The sequence below is a fragment of the Desarmillaria tabescens genome, assembly GCF_030435595.1.
Source record: "Desarmillaria tabescens strain CCBAS 213 chromosome Unknown EV420scaffold_12, whole genome shotgun sequence".
Lineage (NCBI taxonomy): Eukaryota > Fungi > Basidiomycota > Agaricomycetes > Agaricales > Physalacriaceae > Desarmillaria > Desarmillaria tabescens.
Genome location: NW_026848311.1, coordinates 806443 through 827425, shown reverse-complemented (window position 1 = coordinate 827425; position 20983 = coordinate 806443). Strand labels below are relative to the sequence as shown.

At 48.4% G+C, this 20983-nt stretch overlaps 8 protein-coding genes across 8 annotated transcripts; 2 read left to right on the top strand and 6 right to left on the bottom strand.

Annotated features, from left to right (window-relative positions):
- Positions 1-34: 34 nt before the first annotated feature.
- On the bottom strand, positions 35-931 carry EV420DRAFT_1641191 (uncharacterized protein; the record flags this gene model as incomplete). The annotated part of the gene is made up of 2 exons (XM_060477204.1): positions 35-683; positions 738-931. The coding sequence occupies 2 exons, from the start codon at positions 929-931 to the stop codon at positions 35-37; spliced, it is 843 nt and encodes a 280-aa protein (XP_060332689.1).
- Positions 932-3375: 2444 nt separating this feature from the next.
- EV420DRAFT_221884 (uncharacterized protein) lies at positions 3376-3934 on the top strand. Its single transcript, XM_060481280.1, has one exon. The coding sequence runs from the start codon at positions 3521-3523 to the stop codon at positions 3881-3883; it is 363 nt and encodes a 120-aa protein (XP_060332688.1). The 5' UTR covers positions 3376-3520; the 3' UTR covers positions 3884-3934.
- Positions 3935-4172: 238 nt separating this feature from the next.
- EV420DRAFT_1533303 (cytochrome P450) lies at positions 4173-6900 on the bottom strand. The gene is made up of 13 exons (XM_060472759.1): positions 6825-6900; positions 6449-6758; positions 6293-6400; positions 6117-6242; positions 5914-6064; positions 5781-5864; positions 5628-5724; positions 5452-5578; positions 5277-5396; positions 5050-5227; positions 4892-4998; positions 4701-4837; positions 4173-4633 (listed from the first exon to the last, which is right to left on the bottom strand). The coding sequence occupies exons 2-13, from the start codon at positions 6614-6616 to the stop codon at positions 4465-4467; spliced, it is 1572 nt and encodes a 523-aa protein (XP_060332687.1). The 5' UTR covers positions 6617-6758; positions 6825-6900; the 3' UTR covers positions 4173-4464.
- A 555-nt stretch (positions 6901-7455) lies between these two features.
- EV420DRAFT_1478405 (uncharacterized protein) lies at positions 7456-8894 on the bottom strand (the record flags this gene model as incomplete). Its single annotated transcript, XM_060469494.1, has 5 exons — positions 7456-7567; positions 7964-8068; positions 8354-8399; positions 8433-8669; positions 8786-8894. The coding sequence occupies 5 exons, from the start codon at positions 8892-8894 to the stop codon at positions 7456-7458; spliced, it is 609 nt and encodes a 202-aa protein (XP_060332686.1).
- Positions 8895-9287: 393 nt separating this feature from the next.
- On the bottom strand, positions 9288-11989 carry EV420DRAFT_1478404 (uncharacterized protein; the record flags this gene model as incomplete). Its single annotated transcript, XM_060469493.1, has 10 exons — positions 9288-9420; positions 9475-9571; positions 10075-10119; positions 10159-10326; positions 10515-10648; positions 10739-11008; positions 11243-11280; positions 11386-11637; positions 11661-11818; positions 11890-11989. 10 exons carry the CDS (start codon positions 11987-11989, stop codon positions 9288-9290), a joined length of 1395 nt encoding a protein of 464 aa, XP_060332685.1.
- Positions 11990-12504: 515 nt separating this feature from the next.
- On the top strand, positions 12505-14315 carry EV420DRAFT_1746863 (uncharacterized protein). Its single transcript, XM_060480178.1, has 3 exons — positions 12505-13484; positions 13507-13735; positions 13787-14315. The coding sequence occupies exons 1-3, from the start codon at positions 12820-12822 to the stop codon at positions 13982-13984; spliced, it is 1092 nt and encodes a 363-aa protein (XP_060332684.1). The 5' UTR covers positions 12505-12819; the 3' UTR covers positions 13985-14315.
- Positions 14316-14950: 635 nt separating this feature from the next.
- EV420DRAFT_1762850 (cytochrome P450) lies at positions 14951-17061 on the bottom strand (the record flags this gene model as incomplete). Its single annotated transcript, XM_060480716.1, has 12 exons — positions 14951-15119; positions 15171-15307; positions 15361-15467; positions 15520-15697; positions 15747-15866; positions 15918-16044; positions 16101-16197; positions 16256-16339; positions 16389-16539; positions 16592-16717; positions 16766-16873; positions 16924-17061. The coding sequence occupies 12 exons, from the start codon at positions 17059-17061 to the stop codon at positions 14951-14953; spliced, it is 1542 nt and encodes a 513-aa protein (XP_060332683.1).
- Positions 17062-18529: 1468 nt separating this feature from the next.
- Positions 18530-20772, bottom strand: EV420DRAFT_1671372 (extracellular triacylglycerol lipase precursor; the record flags this gene model as incomplete). Its single annotated transcript, XM_060479067.1, has 12 exons — positions 18530-18691; positions 18742-18776; positions 18826-18954; positions 19026-19148; positions 19210-19425; positions 19477-19798; positions 19849-19935; positions 19986-20156; positions 20204-20282; positions 20339-20430; positions 20484-20602; positions 20649-20772. The coding sequence occupies 12 exons, from the start codon at positions 20770-20772 to the stop codon at positions 18629-18631; spliced, it is 1560 nt and encodes a 519-aa protein (XP_060332682.1). The 3' UTR covers positions 18530-18628.
- Between the last annotated feature and the right edge of the window lie 211 nt (positions 20773-20983).

The window sequence follows — 20983 nt, the reverse complement described above, 5'->3', positions numbered from 1 at the left end:
TGGGGAAAACAAGAGGACATAACGTGGAGCGAAGTTAATTCGCGTTCCTAGCGGCGATGGAAAGCGCGCCAATGATAATTCTCCAAGCGAGGTCAACAGCGTCCCATAAATCCGGGCTGTAAATACCCAGAGCGACCATATCCTGCCAGAGCTCCTTGACATGCACAGCATGTGTCGTGAGCTTCTGCAGGTCTCCTTGTTCCTGAGAACAAAGGTAGGCGGACAGCTGCATACATGTCTCCTTGGAATTGAGAGTAGTGAGGACCGTCTCGTGAGTGATGGATTGGAAGAATCCCGCTGGGACAGGTAGGAGCGACCTGAAGACAGGCTCGAGGCGGTGGGTGTACATGAAGTTGTGGATGATGCCGAATGCCGGCGGCGAGGGAAGGGCAAAGGGAAGAACGGGGAGCTTGACTAGCGTCTGACTACCACCTTGCAGTTGAGCAGGCGGGATCGCGGGGAGATGTGCGCAGTGGGACGCGAGGACGAGAGCGTGTACCGGGAATACCATGCACTGCTCCGTGGGGGTCTTGGTAGAAGAGACGGCCAGCACATGGGTAGGGAATACGCGCGATGATGGTGACGAGGAACGGACAGGGACGGATAACATGCCCGGAAGATGGCTTTTCGGGAGAATGGTGGGAAGATGGGAGGGCGCCAAAGCAGATATTCCTGCTAGCATTCTGTCTTACTGTCAGCGACAAAGAAAAGAGCTGAGAACGATATGAAAGACGTACTGTGGTGCTTCGGAGCGAAGGTTCCTTCGGATGTACTCGGGAGGAACATCAGCGAGCTCGGGAGACACTGCCTCGATAGCGCTCGCAGAGACTTCTGAGTAGTGTGGGCGAGCCAAAGTCGCAGGGAGCTGAATGGAACTGCAGTGGTGAGCTCCGACGTCACGGTGGCTCGGACGAGACTGCTGGGGAAGCATGTTGAATGGAGTCGAGTACGACGCGACTTGGAACATAATTTTAAAAGAGGTTTTAAGAGGCTAGGATGATGAGTAGTTGAGGGGGGAGCTGTAACGAAGGTAAGTGCGCTTGCCAACCGTTATATACGCCCCCCACATACCAAATACCAGATAATTCTAGAATAGAACAATGATCGTGATCATTGCTTTCCTTTTCGGGGGCGCAACAAGTGGATCGCCAAATTGGGAACATGAACAAAGTCAACTTTCACGCGTTGCTATCTCCTATTGAAGCCCCGCTTTGGTCAGCCTTGTATCGCTTTGACTCCAGCGTACGTTAACTCTCGCAGCCGCAATTTATTCTACTACGTACTGACATTATCTGAATCAAAAGGCACCTTCGCGCGTAAAATTGTATGTCAAGTTTCCAGGTAGGAACCGCCGTGACCGCTACGTGGGCGTTGATGATTAAACTGATCAAGGGACGTAGTACGTAAAAGATCCCGCAACCCTCTTTAGGCTCTCGTGGCTGAAAACCGTATTTTCTGCTCCTTGTTCCATGGATAGCAAGTCGTTTATTCCTGGGGATACTATCATCCGAGTCCACTTTGGCGCTTCTTGTCCTTGTTGCTAACCAACCAACCGACCCCTTGCGACTCTCTCTCCTGGGAAAAGAACTTGAGTCAAAGCTATGACAATGTTGTCATACGACTCATCATTAAGCAGAACTCTCTCCTGACTCGTGTTACAGCGCCAATCAGCTGATCCGCATGGTCGGCCAGTTGTAACAGCACCTTCCATCTGAACGAACTTGAAGCTGAGTATTGTCTGCGCTACACGTGCGATCACCGCGGTCTTCACTTACGAGCTGGAAACCTACCTTGAGGCTAACTCTATCACGGCATGTTATACAAACACCCATAACAACACACAATGTTCGCTCGCCTGGGAACGCTTTTGCATTACAACCTGGGACTTCCAAATCCCCGGTTCTTCGTTTCTCAATCAAATCAGTCTAGGTCTTCGAGTCACATCATTATCAAGCCAGCATGCGTAAGGCACCGAGGGAACTGGGACACACAAACCAGAGATATTCCCATTTGCACTTCCTGCAAAACGCTGCATTGTCTGCCTTTTCTCGTATAACTCTTCTCGTTCACTGGTGTCTATCGGACCTTCCCCCCGACGCTAAGCGCCTTCCCCTTTCCCTTCACAGCAACCCAGATGGGAATGCCTTCGAGTCATATCAAGCATGAGTCTTCGATGATAACAACACAGACTGGAGATATTCATATTACCGCCTCCATCCTTTTTTCGTAGAATTTTTCCCAGTTATCGCATCATCAATCCCCTGCCTTCGTTTTCCCTTCACAGCAGCCCAGATGGGAATGCACTCGGAGTAACAGCCTCTTCGTCCATTCCAGGAACGTACCCCACACCTCCGTAAATCGAAGTTTGCATTCAACCATCCCGGCATACGAAGCCATTCTGCTTGTTCACAGTCGATGCCCGTTACCTGCCTCGTGCACACTGAAATGATACATACCCATGCTGTGTAGGTACTAGGAAAGGGACATCCACTCAAAGAGCGTCACAATTGAGGGGCGAAAACCCATGGCCACGATCGATGCAACACGTAAACGAGGGTCGCGTGAAGTCAGCGAATTTCTCCTACGTTCCCAGCTCACTAACTAACTCGCCATCCAGACGAACTTGAAGCCTGCGGTCTTAGACCCCCGACATTCTCTCCCTACATACCAGGCGGAGGTGGAGCAGTCGGCACCGAATCCGTTCAATAGTAACGCACACTCCAATACTTAAGCGGATGTGCCTGGCATAATTGCAAGGACAGAGGATGCCGAAACGGACGGTCTAGCACCATTCTGGGAGACGAGAACATGCTGCACATTTAATTCAGGCTCGCTCAATTGCCGTGCCGTTTTTCCGCGCCTCTTGGACGAAAGAGAGAGAGACAGGGCATCCCTGCAAGGAAAGGTTATGTTTCACAATCCCTCCTCCTCCCAGTACCCACGCCGGCGGGACCGAACGGAAGAATGGAAGGGGGTGTACTGAATGGGAAGGCTCTCCTCAAAAGAGGCCCCGTCCTCCCTGATGCGTCCTTGCGGTTCCATGCTCGCCGCCTTTTTTTTTTTGGTTACGCGGTTATCCTTGCTTTATGGTATACATTTCCTTTTACTGGTCATTTGATGAGGTACGCTGACGTGCGCGCATGCAGACATGTATTCACAAGTGTGGCTGTTTGCCGTTGTGTGAGCGAGTACTGCTCCTTTTGTGGTACACACTGGTTTATGTTGTATAAGATGGCAGAGGATGCCGAAACGAGCGGTCTAGCTCCATTCTGGGGGACGATTTCATATTACGACTCGTCACCTTTAATTGAGGCTCCACGCTTGTACGTTCAATTGCCGTATGATTGTCCGTTCTTGCGTCCAAAGGGAGGGTCTGCGTGGGACGGTCGCGTAGGCGCTACGGCTACGTTTTACTACGGCTGCGTAGGTGGATTTCTCCTCCACCCCTACCTCGCAAGCCCTGACGGCGGAGCCAAACGTATGTCAGGCCAATCGGAAGGAGACATAATACACAGCGCCCATGAGGGAGACCAGAGCGGGAAGATCTTCTCTTCCAAACTCTTCTAACACGTCCCTGGACCGAATGGTTCATCTCGCTAGGACACGATTCCACGTTCGTCACCTTTTCTTTTTCCGTTGCACTGCCATTATTTGCGATCACCATCCCTTGCTTTATGACCGCTCCGGGTACGCATTCTTTTTTTTTTACCGGACATTTGTTCAGGTACGCGCTTTGACTAGCATACGGACTTGTATCCGCAAGGGCGGATTTTTGCCGTTATATGAGCGAGTACTGTTCCTTCTTGCTTGTTTCACGCGATACAGAGTCTACGCAGGTATCGGCTGTATTCTTATATACATCACAGTTACCGCATGTCAATGAAGACGAATTTCCTTGGAACATTTCGGGCCGGCGGCTTGATTAGCGCTAGCTTCGTCCAAATTGTTCACTCATGGACTCTTTCATCATAAGCCTTCATTAAATGACGTCCAAAGGTGTCATCATGTCGTAACCTCTGTAATTTTCCCAGTCACTTTACCGAGTGGCATGAGGGTCAAAGTTGACAGACGGACATGATGTGGTAGATACGGAGCTGAGAGACAACATCACGAGCATGTTTCTTTTCTTCTCTTTTGGGTTCAAATCGAACTTGGGATAAGTTGGTCCACCACCTTGCATCAGTTGTCGAGTCTTTCTTCGTGTTCCCATTTCTCCTTGTCTTGGGGAGCCCAAGGCATAACTGGTGTATACTTCATGTATTCAAACACATCGTTATGGTAAACATTGATAAGAGAATCACAATACCAACCAGATAAACAGAGTTACATAGACGCCTACGTACAGGATTCATCAAGGACCCATACTGCTATCAAGGAATACGAGCACTACTTCTTGTCCTTCGACACTCAATCGTGTCGTACTTAGGTAGGTAGTATTATACGACAGTGTCCAGAACCGCTACTTCACGGGGTACGCACACGCTTTCTGAACAACACCTTGCTGCTCTGATTTGGCATCTGATTGTCGTAAAACCACGCGGGTGTGGGGAATTTGTCTATCTTTACGTCAAAGTTAAGGAGAACGTGGGACATAAGAGCCTTTAACTCATTGACAGCGAAGAAACGGCCCGGACTGTTTGAGAAGTAAAAACAAACGTTAACCTGAGGAACTTACCACTGGAGAGCTCAGCCATACGCACCATGCTGGCCGTCCATGGCCAAAGAAAACGAAATCCAGGCTCGGCGTGGCCATATGGTGGCGAATATTTTCACCCTCTTGTTTCCTCTTTTCAGAGAACCTCCACGGCTTGAATTCTAATGGGTCTTCATAGTTTTCCTACGTGGGAAAACCAGTGAGAAGGGCTGTCATAATGGCTAGACTCGCGCGTACTTCATCTGTATGCGTGGACAAAGAGGCCACAACAATTTGAGTCCCAGCAGGAACTACTGTTCCATCAGAAAATGCGAAGTCTTTCCGAGTCGTCCGATGCATTCCGACTGTATTCAAGGTCAGAAGAAATTAGGGTGACAAATAGGTTAACGACTCACAGACGCCCATGGTTCCGTATACTCTCTGAGCTTCCTTCACGAAACTATCGAGTTGATTCATCTTTCCCATTGCAGCTTTCGTACATCCTTCTTCGTTGATGATCGATTCAACTTCATTTCGAAGGGTTTCAGCATACTCAGGGTGCGCAGCTAATGCGTATAGGGCGGTAGTGAACGTCTATAAGCGCACAATTAGCTGCAACTCTCGGATGGGTGATTGAACATACCATCGACGTCGTATGGATAGCTGCGGTATTCAGAGCGAGCACCCTAGTACATAGATCATTTACTGTGCGCTTTTTCCCGTCACCATAAGTTATGTCAAGCAGCCACGAGACGAGGTCATTCTGCCGATGTGTGAGGAAAAAAGGGAATAAAATTATGTTAATAAAAAGTCCTTACTGGTTTTCCCGGCCAATCCTTTCCATGGAGATTCTGCTGTTGCAGTCGTTCCCGAATGGTTTTGCCGAGGAATTTTTCTGCTTTGGCTACAGCATTCTTGCGAGGTGTGTAGATAGAGCTTACGATTCTAATCATACGAAGTTACGATGCCAGTCTAAAGAGCTTGAATGACTCACATTTTCAGGATCGTGGGGAGAAGGTGAAGGATACGATCAAAGGCGAAGATTTCAATGGTGTAGTTGATATTGAGCTTGATATATTCGCGGTTACGGCCTCACGAATGTATTTTATCATCAAACACCGACCATCGAGACAGTAAGATCACTCACAGAGAGGAAGCCCGACGAACATCCGGTTGCTCGCTCTGCATACAATTTGCAAAATAGTTTCGTATGCAGGTATCTCAACCCAGTCTACGGTGCCGTCAGCCTGAGTAGCCAAAATTATCATTAACTTTAGTACCTTCAGTCATGGGTATATTGTCTTTGAAAGCCGCTTTGATTTCGTCCTGAACGTCTGCAAAGCAAGCACCAATGTTGCGAGTCAAGGCGCCTCGTACGACATCCAGATGGTAAGGGTCAAGCCTGGTGAAGCGACCAAAGGCATAGTCCATCTGGTCGTCGTAAGCTTCGCCCTATAACTCACGACCAAGACCGAGAACTCACGTCTTCGCTCATGGTTATGGAAGACAGTTGATCCACTGAAGCCTTTCGAAGGTCATTAATCTTCTCCGCTCCACTGACCACAACCGTCCATCTATCCAGCAAGGGTACTTTGAATACTGTTCCATACTGTTCCCAGTGAGTCTATTCACAGATCCGTAGAGAGAGCCGATACACACCATTCTCTGACCCTCTTCGACGATTTCCTTTGCGTGAGAGATGAATCTGAAAGCGTCTATCCATGACCCGATAATACCAGATGACCCGGCGGTAGGAATCGATTTCAGCTGAGACGAATTAGCATTTGCCAGGACAAAATTGATGTTACAGCTTACCTTTTTTCTGGAGATTAAGGCCTTTCGAAGTTGTAGCGCAAGCAGAAACACAGTAGCTATACCAAGAGTGCGTAAAACTAGGGGTTTATCCACTGGTCGCGCGAGATCAACATATTCCTCGAGAGCCATTTGTTGCACAAGGGTAAAAACAATTTGGAAGACCGACATTTATATACGCACCATGAAAATGTTCCTCCGTCCGCGATTAGTCATTCTGATTTGCAACAGTCGCCGCAAATCCGGTCTGATTCAGAAGAGAACACTGTGTGGCAGCGGGCTGCTTCGCTTCGCTGTCCTTTGTGGAGAGTCTCTGCTCCCGAAGGGTTTGTGAACTAATTTCGAAAAAATAAAAGGGCATCGTGATGACACGACATACCGATTGACTGTAGCATTTGAGAAAAACCTGGTGCGTTCGGTACCAGTTTGAGATTATTATTGACCCGGGCCCTCGTGCCCGTGTACCGGAGGCTATAGTGTCCATTCGCTACAAAAATTCCCTATAACTATAGTGGAGCGACTTTTGTAAAAATCCCTATAACTATAGTAATGTCAAATTATACGTATCTTGTAGGGATGCCATCACTTTTTGATTCCTAATTATACGTATCCCTTGTAGCAGTCTCGCCAGCCCTAGCTAGGACCAGAAACTGTTGCCGTATGGCTGCCGAGTTAGGGTCCACGGGCACTGGATCGGCGTTCGTTGCTTGGGCCCGAAAAAAAAATCGCAGCCCAGAAAAATAATATTTAATGATTTACTATTGCCTCCTGACCCACGTGCAGCCTATTTTGGCTGGATGCGCCCGTGCGTACTTGGATGTATAAAACTGTGGGAAAATATCATTCCCAATGCGGTAGCAGCTGTCGGCTTTGAAAGCTGGGTAAAATTCTGCATTGCACATGGATTATTTAGGCTCGGTTTAATTAAAATACATTTATGTGATATATAAATGCTTAACAGAGTCTAAATACTGTCATTCAACTGATACGCAAACAGGAAAATGCCCCTCTCACCATGGTCGGAATTTGCCGGATGCACCCCAATTAGGGGCATAGGACAGAATACCCTTGCAATCCCATACTCCTAGGGCTTTCTGTACCTCGAACATATGATAGTCATATCTATATTTCATGATTTTACATTTTATGCCAATAAATTAGCCTTTAATTCATGTTTATTCGACCAATAAATGCGAGTAATGGTGAGACAATTGTTGAATTCAACTTTTACAAAAGTATGCAGCACAATGTGCATCTAAATAATGATATAACAAATGAGAAAAAGACTTCCTGTGTGAATTATCAATGATACAAATGCATATATGGATCTGCCCTGAAGTGAATATATTATGAACACTCGTAGTACGCAAAACGAGCTTGTGAACTTTCGTCTGATTCTGTTTTCACTTCTTATGCATGAAACGGTATAATGGTGAGACTATAAGCAGATCGGGGTGGATCGGACCATTATTTTGACTTATACTAGACATAACCTTGCATTTTCAACGAAAAACATACCTATTGAGATGGTGCACAAATATATAGAACTGGTATTTGCTTACAAGTGCCCTAAAATGTGGGGCAACCAACGTAAATTGAGGATTATCATGAGATGAGGGTATCCTGTTGCATTAAAAATTATATATACACAATCCTTATATCTATAATACAAGATTCCGATACGCTTTGGGGCATCGGAGAGTGTACATCGAGCAGTGGAAGCATCCCGATGATGCATTCCGTTCGGTCGATCACTCCGGACCGCACAACCGTACCGTGATCGAGTGGCTGTGCAGCACCGTTTTCTGTTCCTCTCCATCACATCCACTTCCTTTCCTGCCCTCTCGCTCGTCTGTTTTGCCCATTGTCATGGGTATATGGTACGTTTGAATTGTTTTTTATACTGACATGTCAAATTTAGGTCTTTTTGGCGTATCCGGCAGCCCCAAGATCCCTGGGTAGTGACCATTTCATCCCCACCACACACGTAAGCCCTCACCCGAGGCAGCACTGCCAGATATGACCGCAACATTGTACGTTGACGACGTGACCCATGCATCCCTGCCATTGCCCCGATACGACCTACATTCTGCCGCAACCCATCCCATGCCCCCCACACGCGCATCGACCTCGATCGTCATTGGACACGCAAGCGCGGCACGATGACGACACAGGATATCACTAGGGTTTCCATATCGGACCTCATCACGCAGCGGGACGGCACCTGTAACAGTGACAACCACAATGACAACGACGACGGAAAAGCCAGGAGACTTCGAGCACGACGAGGGTTAGGGTGGATCTTAGGCTAGGGATGTAGAGGGAGACTGGGCAGCATACTGGGGAGGAAGGGGGAGAGTGGGAGGGCAGGATGGAGATCGGGCCACCGACGTCCAACGACGGCAGCGACACTGATGTCCGTTTGGGCGTCAAATGTCCTCCAAGACATGGGGGATCCATTGGTGGTCTCCATTTTCTCTCACGAGCCCGCCATGACGTTCATTAGTGCCATCGATCCCTAAATCGCTCCCTAGCTCATCCCTAGCCCATGCCGCCTATATGTTAATTTATTTTTGCATTATATAGTATTTTTTATTTATTTATTTGTTTTACAATGCTTTAATTGTGAATACTAAATATTTTATTACTGATACCCGTAAATAGGAAGTGCAAGAGCGGGCGGGAATTGGTTGGGCACGTGGTGGGGAGAGACCAAGAAATGGATTGCATGTGAAAATTCATGGCTACGTATAACTTCGCTTTCTAGCGGATACATGAATTTGACAGGCCTATAGTTATAGGGATTATTACAAAAGTGGTTCCACTATAGTTATAGGGATTTTTACGTAGAATGGACACGAAGGGATGGTGTACCGGCGGCATCGACTACCTGCTTCCCGCAGGCACACGTGTATTCTTTGTCTTGGCCCGGAGAGTAATGCTGATTGCAGATGTCCAGCTGTAATGATCCTAATCTGAAATAAGTACAGGTATGTTAAGGCGGCTGGGGCGGCTGAGACGGTACGTACGCAGTTCTTTTCTCCATCAACAAGGATATTATGAACACCTTTTCATCCAAGCCTGGCAGCATCACTCCAAGCCGCGAATCTAGGGTGTATCCCAACCCTTGGTGGGAAATGTCAAGGTGATTCACATCGAGAAGACCAAGTTAGTCAAGCGAGACATGTGCTCCCCCATTGGTTTGGGTGACATAGCGACAGCTGATCCGGAGCTCGGCATATTGTGGGACGATTTGACTACATGAAGAGGCCTAGCGGAGTTAATAGCAGCGTTGGTGGGTCATAAGAAGTCTTGTGTCTCTTCAGTGACCTCTTATGCTTGTCTTCAGTATGCTCATGAAGGGAAAAGGACTTCAGAAGTGTCCATGCGATGGCGCGTCATTCTCTTGTTCAACTCGGAAACAAACACGAGAAGTCACGCATTGGGACTGAGATCGCACAGAGACGCTTGCGTTACCGAATTAAAACCGCAGCGTTATCTCTGATGAAATGAGTGTTCCTTCCTATAGTTGTCCGGAATGGCGGTTGTATTGTCGCCGTGCAGTTATAAGAGCACCTAGAGCCATGATCGGTGAAAGAAAACCCAGCTTGGACGAATTTTCGACATACCTAATTCTCTGACGTGTACTTTGGTCAGAAAGGACCTGACAATTGCTTAGCAAACGTTCAACCATCAGCATGACAATCACTCACGAGACCCTCCTAAGCCATCCGAGTCATTGGGATCCAAGTTCGTAGCAAAAGAAATCCAGTAGCCGATCATCATTTCACTCAGCAAGATCGAAGACTCAAGTTCAGTGGGGGAACTCAGTGCTCCGTGGATGAAAGAGTATCTCTGATCCACGGGGAACTGGCAAACGTCTCAGTACAATTCAAATGGATTGAGGAAGGAAAAAAAGCACCTCTCCATTCGGACGAGTACAGTCAAGAATTCTGTGTGAATACAACAGTCTGTGTCCATAAACGACGTTGAGCGTCAAAGGTCACGTCCCCGCCTGAGATAGATGGTTGAGCATCTGACATCGGGAACGAAGAACACGACTACTAACCCATCACAAACGCCCTCTTAAAGCCTGACGGTAACCCAAAGGTTTCTTTTCCGATGCCATATGGGGACCCCAAGGATGGATTGTCAGACGCGTCAGGAACAACTTGCACCCTGTAAACAGGGAAGCCTAAAATTCTGTGCGTCGATAGCCGTCTTCAATACAGGACGTTGCAAAGTAACGCTCTAATTGGAGGCTCGGCGAATGGAATACCTAGTACGATTTACCTTTGAGCCTCGTTATGCGTTGTTGACTGACTTCCAAAGACTCTTCCAATGAGCCTGGTGTTTCCTAGTTGCACCTCAGGAGCGACAGCAGCAGCCAAGAGAGACCATAGCACAGGACGGGGACCAACATTCCTGATAGCTGACAAAAAGATTCCGGAACCGAGAATTTCGAGCAGGATTGTAAGAGAGACTCGCTGAGCAAATGTGATATGTAAGGGCTTGAAGGCGATGATGACTCTATTTTGCGCTAAATTGAACGAATCATGACAGCTAGTGCAAGTCAAAAAAAAAAAATAGGGCTGAGAAACAACAGAATAGAAATGCATACACCGGCGCTGAGCGCTGAGCGCTTAGGTGACTCTCAAGTACAGGAGTTGGGACTTCGGGCCGATGTAAGTAACCGGCCTGGAACTACACAGCCACAACTTCGAGGCGGCACCAGATGCCGGCACATCAGGTCAAAATTATTTTTTGAGTCGTGGACCAACCGTGGAAGTAACATACTGTATATGAATGAGGGCCCCCCATTCCGACCCACCCAGCTACCCCCACATCGACAAGTAAAACGAGCCGAGGGATCGCAAATCGGATGTCATCTGCAAGCAGGAGAGGGGGTGTAAGCCGGAAGGGTGCCATGGACTACGGACCAGCAGGGCTCTAAAACGGTGCAGGGCCATGCAGGAGAGTAGGGCTGGGCTGTGGGGGACAGTCGAGGGTGTGTGGGGGCGGGAAAGGGCGGGAGGGATCGAGCGGGATAGCAGGAGGAAAGTCGGGATGCCGACGGCTGACGACGAGGACAACCACTGCGCGCCTTGGAGGAACGCGCCCAAAATTCTGGCTGTATGACCACTATGAGGCCCGCTGTTGCCTACCGCTCCCCGCCTAACATCGGGCCCTACCTTCCCCCTGCTTGCCTACTAACCTCAAATTCGTGCATCTCCCATTCTTTGAATGGGGGATCATGAATCCGATGTTTGTTCTCCCTCCCGATCCTGTCGTCACCATACGCCCGCCCACTGTTAACACTCACGTCGGTGATGCTGTCGTCCACCCAGTGTTGAGGCAAGACCTGATCATACACTGTTCTCGCAGTTGTGCTCCGTGCTTGTTATGAGGCTGGCTGAACTTCAGCCTCATGTTCGGACTCGTACCTGCCGTGCTCGCAGCGGCCCACTTGGCCAAGTCAATCACGACGACCTTCAGCCTCCCGCGACCGTCTATCGCTCTCATCCCCTTCCACCACCAGGCCATCATGGGAATTGCACCAAACTCAAATGTCGACCACGACCTTCATTCTCTCCCATTCCCTTAAAGACGACGAAAAGAGATGATACTCTTCTAGTGGCTCACCTAGCTATTCTCTACTATCTTGTCATCATGCCGTCTGAACCTGACCACAACAATATGATTATCTTCGCTAGGGGTTGAGATAGGTTGACCTGAGATAGGAACCGAGCTGGTGGGACTGGACAGCACCCAAGGGAGTGAGGTGCGTCGAGGAGGATAAATATGTGGCTGGGTCTTGGAAATAGCCAAGTCTGTCGCCGTTGCGGGCAAGAACAATGACTCCGAGGATGTTAGGCATTCTGGACACGAGCTGTTGCTGGGGAAGATGAGGCTTTCCAAGTGCTGGAATGCTGTTGGGAGGGTCAAGAGGCCACCCTTATGAGAGTGCAATGATGGACTTGGCGTTTGACGATCGCACAAAAGACTTCCTGCGCGCAATCCATGGCGTGTACTCCTTGCGTTGTTAATGCAATGTCCGTTTTCCCATGTCACGTTGTATGCTTTACTGTGTACAACGTGCCTGATGACTATCTTCACGCTCGCTGATGGCTCGTGCACGCATCTCTTCGTTATGAGAATTCTCTTTTTCTTCAAATGCAGCGATAGCCAAGTTCTTAGCTGCAAACGGTCATGACGTAGGCGTGCACGCCATTCGCCGATCACCTTTCTGCTTGTCACAATTGACCGCACCCTGGAAGCTCAAACGCTACTAGAAGCCTCATTCTCGAAATCCAATTTTACTTGGGGACTCGCTAAGGTTTTGGACAATGGCCTGGGATGCTATATAAAAGAGGATGGTACCCTTCCAGTGGCTCACCCAGCTATTCTCTCCCATCTTGTCCTTCATCATGCCGTCAGAACCTGACCGCGACACTATGATTATCTTCGCTTCGGAACTTCAGCAGCGCTCGACGGACGCTACTTCCTTGCTCAATTCTCTCGTGCAGCGTTATGATTTCTTGTTGCAGGGAGTAGGGAATATTCATGTCGAGCGGGTCGAATACCGTAAATCTCAGCGACCTGGTAGTCCTCTGGAGCACGAATACCTGGTGGTGACGGTGAAGGAATCGTCGGGAGCTGAGCGAAGAGGGTACCTCATGGTGGACAGGCTGAATAGCGACTCTTCGGTGGACGCCGCTAGCCTGAATCGTACAGCTGACGCTGAGGAAAGGCTTTCGACGTCGTCTTCCTCAACTACCACAGCTGACCCCTCTGGCCAATGGGAAACCACGAATCGTATCCACCGCGCCGGCGCCAAACTCAAACGAATCAGCAAATGGCAACCTTCTGCCGCCCTCGACAGAGTCATCATCTTGCGCAACACCAGCGAAGCTTTCGATGAACAGGGCCAGTGCCCCTTCGACATACTCATGACAATGGACCTCCGCCCCGCACAACGACGCGTCACCCTCGAGCACTTTCTTCTCCTCATCAAGACCACCTCGAATAATACCCCCTTGTACCACCTGGTCTTTGCCCAGTGCTACTGGTTTGCCTACACTATTTGGAGGGTTTCTCGAGCTGGAGACTAGGGCGCGTGTTGAGCGGACGAGCGAGGCCCGGCGCCAGGGCACCCATTCGTACTTGGGCCGGAACTTGGTTGTGGGGAGAGGGGATGGTGTGAATGAGGGGAGGACGCCGGAGACGATAAGGTCGCAGTGGGAAGCAGTGAGGGTTGTTGAGGACCAGACGTGGGCTGCGTTGCAACAGGTCAGTTTGATTATTCTTTCGACAGATACACCTTTTTGATACGTTTGCCAGGAGGTTCTTGCTCCAGTCATGGCCCTTGAAGAGGAGCGCGCTGGTCGCCGACAGGCTGAGCAGGTTGCCTCACGGACTGAGCAAGCCCTTCAACAGGAACGGGCTGCTCGCCAATGGGCAGAGGCTGAGGTCAGCCAGTTTCGAGCGGCGTTGGCGAGCTTTCAGCACCCTGCCAGTGCTGTGTCTTTGAATGTCTAATAATGTCTTTTCACCCAACCATTTCATGTAATACTACCTACTGTCTTGCTTGCTGTCTGCTTTCGATGTACTTCTGTGCTTTATCTTGTTTTCTGCAATGCATACTTGTTTCTTGACCACTTGACCGACGCTTATTCTCATGGTTAATTGACTATATACCGAATTTCGTTCGATATCGATACCGCATTTGATTTCCTCATAAGCGCTAGCCCGAGATCTTTGGAGTAACGATAAGGGCGGCTGCTTGCCGTTGTATAAGTAAGTACTGATCTTTCTCACCTGTTTCATGCGGTAAACAACCTACGCACGTATCGGTTGTATTCTTATATGCATCAGAGCTCCTGCATGTCAGTGAAAACGAAATCTCCTAGGAACGTTACGGGTCGGCGGCTCGATTATTTAAATAAGAGTACCAGGTTATGAAGCAGCTTCGTCCGCAACGCTCAGCCAGGCACTCTTTCATCGCACGCCTCCATAAAACAAGGTACAAAGGTGTCACCATCGTGGCAACCTGTAATTAACTTTCCCAGCCGCTTCGCTTCGCATAGCATTTGCAGCGTCAAAATTGGCAGGCAAAGCCAACATGATGGATAGAGAGCTGAGGACAATGATCCAAGCATGCTCTTTTCTTCTCTTTCAAGTTCAACGTGAGCTGGAGTGTCAGGCCGACCCTCCAAGGTTTAGCAGGTAATTGATCTGCCTTGCATCAGACATCGGGTCTGTCTTCCAGTGTTCCCAATTGTTCCTGCTTTGGGGAGCCGAAATTATGGCGGGTGTGCTTCATGCTTCAAAGAGAAAATTGTTCGATGAACATATCGTTATAATAAAAGATTGGTAAGAGAATCACACTAGATAAGTACAGTTACATACACGCCTACGTACAGGCCCGAGATCCATACTGCTATTGAGAAATATAGTCACTGCTTCTTGTCTTTCTCCACTCAACCGCATCGAGAACTACTACCTTCACCGGGTACACACGCGTTTCCTGAACAACACCTTGCTGCTCTGATTCAGCATCTGATTAGTAGCGAACCACGTCGTTGTGGGAAACTTGTCTATCTTCACGTCGAAGTTAAGGAGAACCTGGGTCATGAGAGCTTTCAACTCATTCACAGCGAAGAAGCGGCCCGGACTGTGAACGAACGTCAATCTGATAACTACCAGAGAACTCGACCATACGCACCATGCTGGCCGTCCATGGCCAAAGAAAACGAAATCCAGACTCGGTGTGGCCATATGGTGGCGGATACCTTCACCTTCTTGTTTCCTCTTTTCAGAGAACCTCCACGGCTTGAATTCTAATGGGTCTTCGTAGTTCTCCTACGCGGGAAAACTGATGAGAAGGTCTGCATGACGACGAAACTTGTATATACCTCGCTTGTATGTGTAGCCAAAGCGGCCACAACAATTCGAACTCCAGCAGGAACTACTGTCCCATCTGAAAATACAAAGTCCTTCCGAGTCGTACGAGGCATTCCGACTGTATTCAATGGTCAGAATGAATCAGTGTAACAAGTAAGTTAACGACTCACAAACGCCCATGGTTCCATATACTCTCTGAGCTTCCTTCAAAAAGCTGTCGAGTTGATTCATCTTTCCCATTGCAGCTTTCGTACATCCTTCTTCGTTGATGATCGATTCCACCTCGTTTCGAAGAGTTTCGGCATATTCAGGGTGCGCAGCTAATGTGTACAGGGCAGTAGTGAACGTCTATACGCACGCAATCAGCTGTAGCCTTCGGATACGTAATTCGACATACCATAGACGTTGTATGGATAGCTGCCATATTCAGAGAGAGCACCCTAGCACATATATTCTTCACTGTGCGCCTTTTTTCATCACCATAAGTTATGTCTAACAACCACGAGATGAGGTCATTCTGCCGAGGTGTGAGGCAAAATTGGAGTAAAGTAATGTTTATCAAACTTACTGGTTTTCCCGGCCAATCTTTCCCATGGACATTCTCCTGATGCAATCGTTCTCGAACGGTTTTGCCAAGGAATATTTCGGCTTTGGCTATACCGCGCCGACGAGGAGTGAAGATAGGGCTTAAGATCCTGATCATATGAAGTTACGGTGCCAGTCTGAACAGTACTGAGTTGGAATAGCTTACATCTTCAGGATCATGGGGAGTAGGTTAATGATACGAGCAAAGGCGAAGATTTCAATGGTATAGTTAATATTGAGCTTGATATATTCGCGGTTACGACCTCAAAAACGAGTTTGCATCAATGAGACATCGAGCGTCGAGACAGAAGGATCACTCACAGAGAGGAAGCCCGACAAACATCCGGTTGCTGGCTCTGCATACAATTTGCAAAATAGTTTCGTATGCAGGTATCTCAACCCAGTCTACTATGCCGTCAACCTGAGTAGCCGAAATCATTATAAGCCTTAGTACCTTCAGTCATCGGTATATTGTCTTTGAAAGCCGCTTTGATTTCGTCCTGGACGTCCGCAAAGCAAACACCAATGTTACGAGTCAAGGCGCCTCGTACGACGTCCAGATGGTAAGGGTCGAGCCTGGTGAAGCGACCAAAAGTATAATCCAACTAGTTGTCATAAGCCTCTCCCCATAACTTGCGAACGAGACTGAGCACTCACGTCTTTGCTCGTGGTTATGGAAGCCAGTTGATCCATTGAAGCCTTTCGAAGGTCATCAATCTTCTCCGCTCCACTTACCACAACCGTCCATCTATCGAGCAAGGGTACTTTGAATACTGATCCATACTGTTCACAATAAGTCCATTCACAGATCAAGAGAGAGCCGATACACACCATTCTCTGACCTTCTTCGACGATTTCCTTTGCGTGAGAGATGAATCTGAAAGCGTCTATCCATGACCCGATGATACCAGATGACCCCGCGGTAGGAATTGATTTCAGCTGAGACCGATATCAGCATTTATCGAGACGAAGTCGGTGTAGCAACCTACCTTCTTGCTAGAGATTAAGGCCTTCCGAAGTTGTAGCGCAAGTAGGAACACAGTAGCTATACCGAGAGTGCGCAACACTAAGGGTTTATCGACTTGTCGTGCGAGATCAACGTATTCTTGGAGAGCCATTTGCTGCATAGAAGAAAACAATGAGGAAGATTGTCTTTTATATACGCACCATGAGAATGTTCTTCCGCCCGAGCTTAGGTCACTTTGATTTGTAGCGATTGCCGTAATCCGTTCCTGAGAGAACAGTGCTGCGGTAGATGCTACTGTCTGTATATATAGCCATCCGAAGGTACACCAAAGCCTGTTCTTCAGGTGTTTCTTTCCCATCAACAAGACCTCTTCATCCAAATCCAGTGCTTGGTGGTGTGTCTAAAAGGCTAAGTTGTTGCCCGGTTTCGGCCTCGAGACTCAAGCGAGATGGAGTACGTTTCGTGGCATCGCAAATATCATGAGATAGCGATGCTTGATCAGGTGAGCTGGGATGCGTGAGATGGGTATCGAGGAAGATATCTGCCCGTGTGATAGACAAGGACAGGTCCGCGATGTCGGCGACGGTAACGTACGTGAATCTCGGCGGCGAATGGGCTCGAGGAAAAACGGTCACATCTATATCCAGATCGCGCGCCTTGTCCAAGACCTCCGGCCCGTCGACATGGAGTTATCCAACACTGGCGAATACGAAACTTCCCGTCCTTGGCACAAACCCCTACCAAACATTAGTACATTCTTCCTTTGGAAAATGTTTTAACACTCACCACAAGTAGCCAGAAATCGCTGCCGACAGCCAGATCACAAACGTTATAGGCTCCATCACGATCCATAATTTCAGAACGTAGGCGTGCAACGATACCCGATATGCAGCGAGCATCCCATCGCCATACTACCTCCTTGTCGCACGTCCTCGTAATTTCAGGCATAGACTCCAGTTGGGCATTGATGAAAGCCAGCTTGTAGCGAAGGAAGACCTTGCGGTCCGCAAACATCGGGACGCCCATGGAGATCGCACTCGTCGTCGCCAGTGAGGCATATCTGGAACTTTACTGAACGGTTGCATCACGGATGAAGTCTCCGACGTTGGTTGAGTCTGACCATCGGTATAAGCGCTTGGACACGGCCGCGAAACTTTGGAAGGATATTCGAGCAGATATGCACTCACAGTCCGATTCAGTGAAGAGCTTTAGGATGAGCTGGCAGACGTGAGACAGGCTGGGCTGGTCGTAGTAGGTTACCGTAGGTGCTTTATTCGAGTTTGGTATTGGAATGATGAGATTGAAAAGACGGGATGAAGTGAAAGACTGTCACCTGCTGTTCTATTCACGCGCATGTCCTTCCGAGGTCAGCTAGTGGTATGTGTTGCGTTTCTTCATAGATCATCGTAAGCTCTTTATGTAAGGACGAAACATGAATATCTCTCACCTGAATGCATTTCAGAATGATCTGCAACGAGATGACAAGGCCCGGAAAACCACATGCATGTGGGGATGCTACGGGATGCTTATATGGCACGGAGAAGCTTAACTGAGCTGTTTGTGGAAAACCAAATGTCTAAAGCCTTATGTTCCCTGAATGATTCTTATAAATATCTTCAGTACCCAAGTTCTCAGAACGAAAAGCTATGCTTGCTGAAACGAGGAAGCTACTAGACACACTTGCTTTACTGATGAAAAGCGTCAGCATTATCCCTAAGGAACTCAATCTATTCCCCCCGATATTCGTCCGGAATAGCTGTCATATTATCGCCATTCAGTTGTAAGAGCACCTGGAACCACAATCAGCGAAAAACCAGGATGACAAGTAATTTTAACATACTTCATTCTCTGCCGTGTACTGTGGCCAGAAAGGACCTAGAAAACAGTTAACAAGCATTCTGCGAACAGCACGAGAATCACTCACGACACGTTCCTAAACCATCGTTGGGATCCAAGCTCGTAGCAAAAGAAACCCAATAATCGACCATCATTTCACTCAACAAGATCGACGAAGCGGGCTCAGTGGAGGAATCGAGTCGTCCATAGACGAAGTCTATTTCAGATGCATGAGGAACCAACAGAAACCTTAGTATCAGTCGGATGGATTCAGGAAGAAAGATTAACCTCCCAATTCGGGCTTATACGACGATGAACGCTGCGTGAATTGGTACCCGTATGCTTTCACGCCTGATCGTACAGCAGTCTGTGTCCATGTCCGACGTTGAGCGTCAAAGGTCAAGTCGCCGCCTGAAAGTGACGATGAGTTTCAAACTAATATACCGAGAAATATAGGGAACGTGATCTCAACTCATGGCAGCTAGTCTCTTAAAGCCTGACGGTAAACCAAAAGTCTCTTTTCCGGTGCCATATGGAGATCCCAAGGATGGATCATCAGGATACAGTTCGAGAAGTCGGTCCAGGATAGTGTCAGGGATAGCAGGTGGGAAAGGTGAGTAAGCGGCTAACATATAATCCTTGATGTCTTCGTCAGTGTAACTGAGATTTGTCGGCAGGAGGCCTGTTCCTAACAACCTCCAACATTCAGTTCAGACCGTATAAAGAGGTTATATCATACCTTCATCTAGATTCGTGCCTGATATGAAGGGGAGCGTGGCAAACTGGCCCTTTGCCCAGAGACGTGACGGCAAATCGGGAAGAAGACCTGAAGGACCGTCTAGTACAGGATAAAAAGCGAAGTCTTTAGCGACCACTGTAGAGGACTGCACAACTCCTTGAGATATAGCCGACGAGTTCGCCGCCTGCAGGCAGTCAAAAGTGCTCTGCGTGCCGGAGACAGACTCGCAGCCGGGTGTCCTTGCTACGAAGTTCTGCCAAGCAGATTCTCGTGCAGATGCACTATAAGTTACGGGTGAAGACGAAGCACCAGATTCAAATATCTAACCAGTAACTCAGAATGATAATTTCCATGAGACGATTGCATACTTACCGCAGCCCTGGCCAAGTTGGAGATCGACGGGTGGAGAAACAGGAGATTCGTCAATATGGCTCCAGCACTTTCTCCGAAAACCGTCACCTAAGTGGACCCATCATCCAACAGAATCGACGTATAACGAATTTGCGCACCTTGTTTTTGTCGCCACCAAATAAACCGATATTCTCCTGGACCCATTCTAGGGCGGCCAGCTGGTCTCTTACTCCGAGGTTGAGCTGTCCTCTGTTGTCAGCCTCCTGTCCTTGAGGGAAGCCTAGTGGCCCTAGCCTGTAATTGTGGTTCACATAGATAATGGGGGTGCCCTGGAACCAATCAGCAATGAAGGCCTAAACAGAGCGTGGAAATTTACTCTAGCAACGCTTTGGGCGACAATATTGCTTCCATTGAAAGACGACGAAGCACCGTAAGAGAAAGCACCGCCATATGTCCTTCAGTGTCATCAGCACAACGACTACATGGGAGAAAAACATAATTCTACCAGAACATCACGGGCAAGAGCTCTTGTGAAGACGTCCGCTTGGGCCGAAATATGTTGATAGTTAAGCAATCCTCTGACATCGCATCGGTTGCATAGCCCTGTGATTACCGTCATTAAAACGGAATCGTAGATATCAGCGAAAAAAATCTACGCGTTGTGGACAGGGTAGTCCGAAATTCTCGGCGTCGAATTCATCGGCGTCAATATCCGTTTTCAATACAGGATGCTGCAAACGCAAGGCTCCAACCGGAGGCTCGGCAAACGGAATACCTGACCATTATTTAGCGTTGCCATCGCTGCGAGTATGTTGGCTCACCTCCAAAGAATTCTTGCTGTAGCCCTGTGATATCTCTTCCAATGAGCCTCGTTTTGCCAAGTTGAACCTCAGGGGGCGAAACTGAGAATAGAGCACAGTACAACAACGATATCGCGAAAAGCATGACACAAGCGATGTAGAACGGGGAGAACACAGACCTCTTATGTAGCACTTTTATTTTAGGGAAGTATGGAGCCCATGAAAGAGGTATTATTGTGACAAAATATCTGGATTTAGGCAGTATGGAACAAGGTCTTGTTCGTCGCATTGTTACCGACAAATAAGGTTGACAGATGGAAATCCGAGTCCGAGTCCGACGCGTCACGCGTCAGATG

Coding starts and splice junctions, on each gene's coding strand:
- EV420DRAFT_221884 (XM_060481280.1), top strand. CDS start 3,521: ATGAGGGAGACCAGAGCGGGAAGATCTTCTCTTCCAAACTCTTCTAAC.
- EV420DRAFT_1533303 (XM_060472759.1), bottom strand. CDS start 6,616: ATGTCGGTCTTCCAAATTGTTTTTACCCTTGTGCAACAAATGGCTCTC. Junction 5,397..5,451: donor AGGATTGGCCGGGAAAACCA/GTAAGGACTTTT, acceptor ACACATCGGCAG/AATGACCTCGTCTCGTGGCT. Junction 5,228..5,276: donor CTATCCATACGACGTCGATG/GTATGTTCAATC, acceptor GTGCGCTTATAG/ACGTTCACTACCGCCCTATA.
- EV420DRAFT_1746863 (XM_060480178.1), top strand. CDS start 12,820: ATGGTACCCTTCCAGTGGCTCACCCAGCTATTCTCTCCCATCTTGTCC. Junction 13,736..13,786: donor CGTGGGCTGCGTTGCAACAG/GTCAGTTTGATT, acceptor TACGTTTGCCAG/GAGGTTCTTGCTCCAGTCAT.